This window comes from Didymella exigua (genome assembly GCF_010094145.1).
Source record: "Didymella exigua CBS 183.55 unplaced genomic scaffold M421scaffold_11, whole genome shotgun sequence".
NCBI lineage: Eukaryota > Fungi > Ascomycota > Dothideomycetes > Pleosporales > Didymellaceae > Didymella > Didymella exigua.
The window spans coordinates 433,587-442,018 of NW_022984785.1; the positions used below are offsets into that span (position 1 = coordinate 433,587).

The 8,432-nt window shown below is 52.9% G+C and overlaps 3 protein-coding genes across 3 annotated transcripts; all 3 read left to right on the forward strand.

Annotated features, from left to right (window-relative positions):
• Positions 1 to 1,638: 1,638 nt before the first annotated feature.
• Positions 1,639 to 3,072, forward strand: M421DRAFT_419837 (uncharacterized protein). The gene is made up of 2 exons (XM_033592267.1): positions 1,639 to 2,278; positions 2,333 to 3,072. Exons 1-2 carry the CDS (start codon positions 1,675 to 1,677, stop codon positions 2,629 to 2,631), a joined length of 903 nt encoding a protein of 300 aa, XP_033449562.1. The 5' UTR covers positions 1,639 to 1,674; the 3' UTR covers positions 2,632 to 3,072.
• An 872-nt stretch (positions 3,073 to 3,944) lies between these two features.
• Positions 3,945 to 4,536, forward strand: M421DRAFT_419838 (uncharacterized protein). The gene is made up of 2 exons (XM_033592268.1): positions 3,945 to 4,118; positions 4,171 to 4,536. Exons 1-2 carry the CDS (start codon positions 4,098 to 4,100, stop codon positions 4,396 to 4,398), a joined length of 249 nt encoding a protein of 82 aa, XP_033449563.1. The 5' UTR covers positions 3,945 to 4,097; the 3' UTR covers positions 4,399 to 4,536.
• Positions 4,537 to 6,568: 2,032 nt separating this feature from the next.
• On the forward strand, positions 6,569 to 8,035 carry M421DRAFT_91795 (uncharacterized protein; the record flags this gene model as incomplete). Its single annotated transcript, XM_033597979.1, has 3 exons — positions 6,569 to 6,939; positions 7,035 to 7,133; positions 7,186 to 8,035. The coding sequence occupies 3 exons, from the start codon at positions 6,569 to 6,571 to the stop codon at positions 8,033 to 8,035; spliced, it is 1,320 nt and encodes a 439-aa protein (XP_033449564.1).
• Positions 8,036 to 8,432: the final 397 nt, after the last annotated feature.

Sequence of the window (8,432 nt, forward strand, 5' to 3'; positions counted from 1 at the left end):
AAACTCAACGCGCTGTCACAACTCGTGCTAGGTCGAAATGGGGCCTACGTAAGCATGTATCTTAACCCCTAAGAGACTTCTCGCGCGACCAACGCCTCACTGCTTCTTGTCCCGGGACTGCCCCTTCTACTCTGCGTAGTGACATAGCACCGCGTCTACGGGCCTCTTTGCTGCGCCTGCCACCTTCTCCGCAAACGACCACCCTTGCACCATCGTCCTCGCCTCGCAAACCTCGCCTCCACCCCCTCGGTATTGCATCTGAGCCAACAATCGGCCTCTGACACCAATCGGAGGACTCAGCCCAACTCTGCGCGACTGAGTGGCTTACCAGAACCACCATGCCACAACAGATCTCTTGTGCAGCCAGGGCCCAGGATCGGTAGCACCCAGCGCTGATCATGGTGGGATGTACATATGCTGATGGTGTGTGTTACAGCTCAAAAGTCCTCAGTGAGGGGATGGTGGTGCAGGGTGTACGAGATTTGGTAAAGGGTAGGACGAGATGGGCGGGTGCAAGCCGGTGCTCGATCGTGAGATGAGTATAAGGGGTCGAGCTCGCGAGGCCTACATTTGGTTCAGCATTGCTGCTCGAGTGGATAGGGGCAGTCAGTTCGGCGCTGGTGACTGGTATCGTGATCTTAGTTGCTCTGGCATGACCATCTGACATTGCTTTCGTCAACGATTTGGCATGCATGCTTTCTGCGGTATAGAGTCACAGAACCACCAGTGAGGTAACCAAGAAGTACTGTTAGTCTCATTTTCGGATACTCGATGCTTAAGCAATACCTTAGTCGCGGAGACATTGGTATGTCTCCGACCTTCCACGGATCTGGATCCAACTATTTCTCGTCAGGCCGGACATGTCGATCGTGAGGTATACAGGTAGTCTCTGTGAGATCTGACCGCACAAAGACGATGGTGGACGTTCGACATCGTCCAACATCGGCTTCATAATCAACTGATCTTACTCCACATCTCAACGACCAACACGCAGCATCATGAGGCATCCATTGTTGCCTGTCTTCGACCCAGATAATTTCAAAGCATACCCAGCCAGTTGTCACTGAGTTACCGTATCTTATACTGTGAACCTCTCGCCGCTTCCGGCGGAGTGGAAAATCGTCTCCTGTAATCGCTCTATTCGCCAGAGAAATAGCTACCACCTTGTGTACCCATCGCGCAAGCAGCTACAGATCAACAGCGGTGAATACGCACTGAAAGGTTATTCGTTTGGGCCGAAGAAGAGCTTACACAGGTTTTGCGGGGAATGCGGCGGTAGCGTGTTCTTCGATCCGAGGATGAAGGAGCAAGGAGAGGGCGGGGGAATAGACTTGTAGGGTGTCAACGTAAGCACATCTGCTTTGGGAGTTCAGCTAACTATGAGCTGATGATGGGCAGGTCCGCATGTTCCATGATGTGAGTCCGGAGGACCTGGATATTGTTCACGTTCACATCAGGTAAATGAACGGGGAGACATGGATTCATCATGACTCTCGAGAACGACAACTCCGGGCCCATCAGACTCAAGGAGTTGGAAGGAGGACCATTGCAGATGTTTGAGGATCCAGGCTCTCCATTTGCCAAGCCACTAAGTAGCTGTACCTCGGTGAATCTCGAAGCTCCACTTCGTAACAGTCTCTCCACTACATCTTTAATACAGCGCAATTGTACATAATGTTTCGCGCACGCTACTTGTTGAACCGCACGCCATTTAATGTAGCACCTCGCTCCTGTCGACACTCCTGCGCCCCATTCACACCCCTCGAGCTCCCGCTGCAATCGAAATTCCGGTGGTCGTACCTCTGGTATGGCACGGTTCTTTCCCTAGGGGTAGTAACAGGCCTTGGGGCACGACACTTCGCAGCGCCGCTTGGCCTGACCGAATCCGGGTCTCAGGACGATATACGCATACTACAGTCGCTGGACACCGATATCGACAAGCTCGACATAGTAAGAAAGCTCAGGAAGCAAAGCTACAGCGTACATACGGATGTGCCGTTATCAAGCGCGGCAGGTTTAGAAGCGCCAAAAGTATGGCAGGAGATAGCGCTAGGCAAGAGTGGGATGGAGAAGGGTGGATTGTTAGATAGTATGAGTGGGACAAGAGGGCTGGGTGTGCAAAGAGCATTCTACAACCCCGAGACAAGAGAAATGGTCGCCGTTGTGTGGATAGGTGGAGGACTAGCAGGGTGGCCTGGCGTTGCACATGGCGGTGCGATTGCGACTATATTTGATGAAGTCATGGCAAGAATGGTCAGGGGACCCAACGGCAACATTGGTAGGTGGACAAAGTGCAAAGAAGAATCCCACAGAAGGCTGACACAAGTCACAGAAGAAGTACATCGCCCGTCCTCCCTGAAGGTAACTTATGCAAAACCCACGTACAGCCTGGACTTCTACGTCTTGCGCGCCACCTTCGCGAGACCGACTCCTCCTCAGACCGAGCATGTACCAGAACCCGAAGCTGAGCCTACAAAGACATGGCTGTCCTGGCTGTCATCACAGAAGGATATGACAAAGAAGTCAGAGCCTGGTCAGATGATTGAGATCATTGGCACATTGGAAAATGTCAAAGGCGACCTATGTGTCAGGGCCAAGGGCACATTCGCTGCACCAGCTCTGGTGGGCTGAGAGAAGAGCTGCCATCACGACATATGACAGGTTAGCTGTAGAGCACCCCAAATTACAGGCCCAGCGTCGGGAACAGCAGAAACAGCATCTACAAAAGCTCCTCAGTTGCAGCTTTTGTTGGCACACGTATTCCTTGTTGACAAAGGAATTCACTCACTTTCGTGGCGAAGCTGAGCCGTGCACACAGGCTAGTCTCTAATGTCGACAGACGAGACACCTCTCGGGTCCAAGAGCGTTGTGGGCATCCATCTACGGTAAAGGGCTAGGTCTTGATTGTGCGCATACGAATGGAAATGTGCTGCATGTTGTGCGTATCTTGATGTCCTGATTGTGCATGCGCTAGACGTTACGGGGCGCCGGTAGCGTATTCTGATCCGCTCTTTGCATTAGACGGCGCGCTGCAAGCTTCACAGCAACCTCTCAAGCATGCAGTAGCTACGCCAAGGCCTAGATCAGTATCAGCACTAAGTCCTGAAACATTAATCACAACGAAATCGCCACAGGACGCCTATTACAATAACTCCCCATGGAAGCCAAGACTTTTCCGGCAGATCGTGCATTGATCATGACAAGCACGGTGAGATTACACGAGGCTACTGCCCTGTTTTGCGCCAACCCATTTCTGTACCCTTGTCTGGTGGGGGCACCCAAAGGAACGAACCGTATTTCCGGATTGCAAAATATTCTGCTGAAGCCACAGCTACGTCAGTGAAGGTGACCGCTTTAGGATGCTTGTGATGCAGCGCGTCAGTAACGAGCAAGAATTCTGCTCTGAGCGGGTCATACAGCTGCTCCATTGCGGAGAATTCGCTGAGCACGACACGGTACAGGTGGTGTGATCGAGCCGTTGATTGGTAGTATGAGCTCACGACGCGCAACGGCTGGCTGTCTTTGGATTTTGGGTGAAGATCCCTTCGCGAGACTTCCCAAGAGGCTGGCATTGTCGCGGCAGAGACTGTCTTTTGAAGCATTCCAGCCACATCTCGTGCACATCGAAGCCGCATTGGGCCATCTCACGCTTCTTATGACGGCATGCGAGAAATTAAGCATGTGGCGTATGACTCCCTAGACGCGGGACAGACAAGGCAGAATCCAGTTTGCTGAGACGTGAAGAGATATTCTCTGCCCATCGCTACCGTTTCAGGCGTGCGAGTACAAAGAGCAGGTTTCTCTGACAAGCATGGGCTTGTGCTGTTTGCGGTCACGCTGCAGCACGAGATTATGGGAGATTGGTATGCACGGCGCGTGCGGTGAGGTAAGGTGAGCAAGGTTGTGTGACGTCAATACGGAAGGGAAGGTCTGACTTGCTATAAGTGAGGGAGCCGCGTTTGTTTGTTGCCCTCATTCCACACTAAACCCCCAAATCTCTACAACAACACCGCCCTCCCACACTCTGTCACCACACTCAACGTCGAAGACACCATCAGTATCCAAATTTATCGAACAAATATCACACAACCGCAAACATGGGTGCCGTGGTTTCTTGCGTACGTTCACAACAGCCACGTTTGTTCATGTGCACCGACTAACAGCACGCAGATCAAGTCCGTCTTCCGCACGATCGGCAACTGTATCATGGCTATTGTCAACGCTATTGCCGCTGGCCTCAAGGCTATCATCAACGCCATCGTCTCCCTGTTTGGCATCATCATCTCCTGCCTGACCTGCGGTAAGTTATCTCGGCAACACCTCAGGTTCTGTGCTAACATCGTAAAAGGCCGTGGTGGAGGAAGAAAGACCCGCACTACACACACGAGTAGAGTCTAAAAGCCTCCCGTCTTGGTCTCTGCACTGACACGGCGTGTCAGTAAGGAGGATGAGGCGGGAGTTGGGCGTCTGAGGAGCGGAGCAAACAGCAAAGTAACCACCGACACCACGACACGATTGGAGCGAGGCTGTAATGAGCGACGAGCATGCTGAAGTTTCCTTTTGTAATACCAAGGTGCGCTGTGAATACCCGATGAAGAGTGGATGCATTCTTGATCACGCGTGGCGCATAGATACCCCAGTTTCCGATGAATCAACTTTAATACAGCACATTCGTCTTTCATTGATGTGAATATTGGCTCACTGCACGCACTTGCAGCGCTCTCTCCCTGTCCTGTCTCAACGATGTCGACACTCGTCTTGGCCAGTGTCAGCAACGAAGGGCTGGCTGTACGAACTTCGTTTACCGTCTCTTTGAGAGATCAACGTTGCATTACGCTTGGTACGTGCTCAACAGCATCACCCGCCCTACTGACAGAGCCGATACCCTGCCTCCAGCCTAAAGGAGACCTTGCAAAGAAGAGACTCATGAGAAAGTTATCAGGACAGATTCACCAGCGATGACCACGGCTTCCTACCAAGCCATCACTTTGAGGAAGACCCTGGACCTATCGGGACCGACGAGCCAAATCCTCACCACGCGCATTCTATGTCAGCAGTGAAAGGAGAGCATGGCGTTCCAGGTATCTGACCCGTTATGGACCGTGTGGAACAGCGAAGGAGCCAAGCGCTGTTCTGCTTGTCAAGAGTCCACGAGGTGGTGGTTGCGCAATAGAGCTCTGGAACTTACTCGACATTAGCTGGAAAGGAATCGGAGATATCATTCATTGAAGACGGGACTTTCTGCTGCCTGAAACAAGAACCCCGTCGACACTCGAAGCGATGCGAGTATCAAATAGCACGCCCACTAATCACAGCTGCGCATACCTGTTCACGCTATGCAGGGCAACTGGCCCCATCTGAAACCAGAAGACATGACCGCACTGGTCTGGTGTTGTGCGATTCAGGAGAGGTTCGAGGAGGTATAGCAGACAGCCAAAGGAAGCGATCAAGCAGGAAGTGAGTATCACGAAACTGCAAATACCTTGGTCTCTAAGCTCCGCCTTGCCGACCCGCCCCACCGCCGAGAGTCCCTCAAACCCCAGAAAGCATTCCTGCTTTTCAACTACCGAAGATCAAAGCGCTGCTCCAATACCATCACCGCTGAAGACTCGGTCGACAAACACAACAGCGTGGAGGTACAACAGCATACCTCACCGGGAGAGACCGCTTCTACGTGTTCCAAAGCGATACTGGAATGGGACCATAGACAAAGACATATACCCGGGATACAAGCATGTACCCGCGGATTCTCCAAACCCACTCCAAGTCCACGATGGCGCCTATTCTTCACCGAATGACTATACTTGACGCCTGCTGTCATTTGTCCACACTCGCAGCAATTGCTCGAAAGAAGTATGACGTCATGCATCTTCCAGGCGCTGCCGCACACCTTTAAGCTTCTTGCAGTGACAACAACGCCCACAGCCAAAAAATGAACCAAATACGTGGAACTTGCAAAGGAGCATCTCTTCAATCTCTATACGAAGTTTCAGATAAGTTCCTAAATATCGTGGGCTTGGGCTCTGCTTGGCCCATCGAACAGATGCTGAACCAATGAGCTGTGTGTTTCCCCGGTCCTCCGGTAGTCAACCGACGCTTCAACGTGCAAGCCAGTAAGTCATCTACAAACTACGGTTTCGGTGTCGTCCAAAATTGGTGTAGAGCATGTCAGAGTTCTATTTTGACCAGTCATCGGCCCTATATTTTTGCAATCAACCACCTGCGCATGCTCCGCCCGAGTACGCTGATTCGTTCACAAATACGGAGGCGCTAACTCGCAACGTCTATCTTGTTGTCTTGGCGCAATGCATCGAGGCATTGCGCCGTATTTGAATCCTATGGCAATATATTCTGCAAGTACGATGTCACTGAACGTGTCCTTGTTTCGATTACAATTCGCCGACTTCACCACCACCCCAGTTGAAGGTGCTAGGATCGGCATTGAAACAGTTAGATTTCTAGGCTTTGGCGCAATGCGTGGAAGCGCACGTGGTTGTGAGCGTCGATATAAGATGTCCTGGGAAGCCGGATGAGAAAATCACCAAACCATCGCCATCCGAAGCCCAAGATGCCATCAACACTCCGCAACATCGTTTCGCTGCTTCCCCTCGTCCAGCTCGCTGCTGCTCAGACAGGAGCCTTCAACATCGTCACATTCAACGTTGCCGGTCTGCCGCCGATCCTCAACGGCAACGACATCCCTGGAGACAAGGATACCAACACGGCACGTATCGGTCAGCTGTTGACACAGTACGGCATCGACCTCGTCCACGTACAGGAGGACTTCAACTTCCATGCCACACTGTACGCCAACGACAAGCATCCGCACAGGACTCCGACAAGTGGAGGTGTGCCCTTCGGCAGCGGATTGAACACGTTGAGCAACTTCCCATATACCGACTTTGAGAGGATCAAGTGGGACGAATGCAGCAACAATGAGTGAGTAGCCTTGTTCGGCACGACAGCGGACACAGAGCCCGAACTCCCACAGGCGATTTTCCTTTCAGTGCAGAGTAATCTAACAATCATTGTAGGAGCCAGGACTGCCTGACGCCGAAAGGCTTCACAGCCATGCGAGTCAAGTTTGCTGACGGCGTCTGGGTCGATGCTTACAACCTGCACGCAGATGCTGGGTGCGTTCTGGAACGATGGCGGCTTTGCAATCGATACTGACGATCTGAACAGCACCTCTGCGGCGGATCTGAAGGCCAGGGCTTCCAACCTGCGCCAGGTATCCGACTACATCAAGACCAACTCGGCGGGCAACCCCGTCCTCGTGTTTGGTGATTCAAACACTCGCTACACCCGCGCTGGCGATACCCCAGGCATCTTTGGCACCGAGAACGGCATGAAGGATCCGTGGATCGAACTCGTCATGAAGACGGCCCCAGCCGCTGGCAAGGATGCTCTGCTCTGCGACAACCCGTCGCCCAACAACACGTGCGAGATTGTCGACAAGGTGTGGTACCGCGGCTCGTCTGCGGTCAGCCTGCAGGCCACGACGTTCGAGTACGCAGGCGACATGTTCCTACAGACGGACGGCAACGTCCTCAGCGACCACGACCCCGTGCTCGTCGACTTCACGTGGTCGCTGCAGGGCAAGCTGCAGGTCGGCGACGCGTTCGGCGGCGAGTTCGGGACGTGGTTCAACGACCTGGACGCGGTGAGCAAAGCATCGGATGGCAAGGTGGCCTCGGTGACGCTGCGCGGTGCGGAACGCGTCGACGCCATCAGCATGAGCCTAGGATCCGGCGAGACGCTGACGCACGGCGGCACGGGCGGGACGGCGTCGACGCTGACGCTGAACGCGGGCGAGACGCTGACGGGCGCGACACTGTGCCAGGGCACCAAGAGCGGCAAGGTGCGCATCTTCTACGCGCAGCTGCGGACCAGCGCGGGCCGCAACGTGAGCACGGGCACCAAGACGAGCGACTGCGTCGACAAGACTGCTGCGAGCGGACAGAGCTTCGTTGGCTTCCTGGGTCGTGCGGGCGACGAGCTGGACAAGCTGGGCTTCATCAGCACCAAGGCGTGATGTGTGGTGGACTTTGCTCGTAGCGGAGAGGGTGTAGGTGTACGTTTGGGAGGCATGCATTGATGATTTCCACGAAGTTTTATAGGCCTTTTTTCTTTTTTTTTTCTTTTTTTTTCTTTTCTTTTTTTTCTTTCCTTCTTTTCTTCTCTCCACGACGTTTGGAGACGGGCTTTCTCTCATGACGTTTGGAGACGGGCTTTCTTTCATGACGTTTGGAGGGCTTCCTGCCTTCCTTTCTTTCTCCCCTTCTTTCTTTCCACAAACTTGTAGAAGGCAGTCAACGAATTTCTTGAACATGACATACAAATCACACAATAGCATGACAATAACATGACATACAAATCACACAATAACATGACATACAAATCACACAATAGCATGACAATAACATGACATA

Coding starts and splice junctions, on each gene's coding strand:
- M421DRAFT_419837 (XM_033592267.1), top strand. CDS start 1,675: ATGTTTCGCGCACGCTACTTGTTGAACCGCACGCCATTTAATGTAGCA. Junction 2,279..2,332: donor GGGACCCAACGGCAACATTG/GTAGGTGGACAA, acceptor CACAAGTCACAG/AAGAAGTACATCGCCCGTCC.
- M421DRAFT_419838 (XM_033592268.1), top strand. CDS start 4,098: ATGGGTGCCGTGGTTTCTTGC. Junction 4,119..4,170: donor TGGGTGCCGTGGTTTCTTGC/GTACGTTCACAA, acceptor AACAGCACGCAG/ATCAAGTCCGTCTTCCGCAC.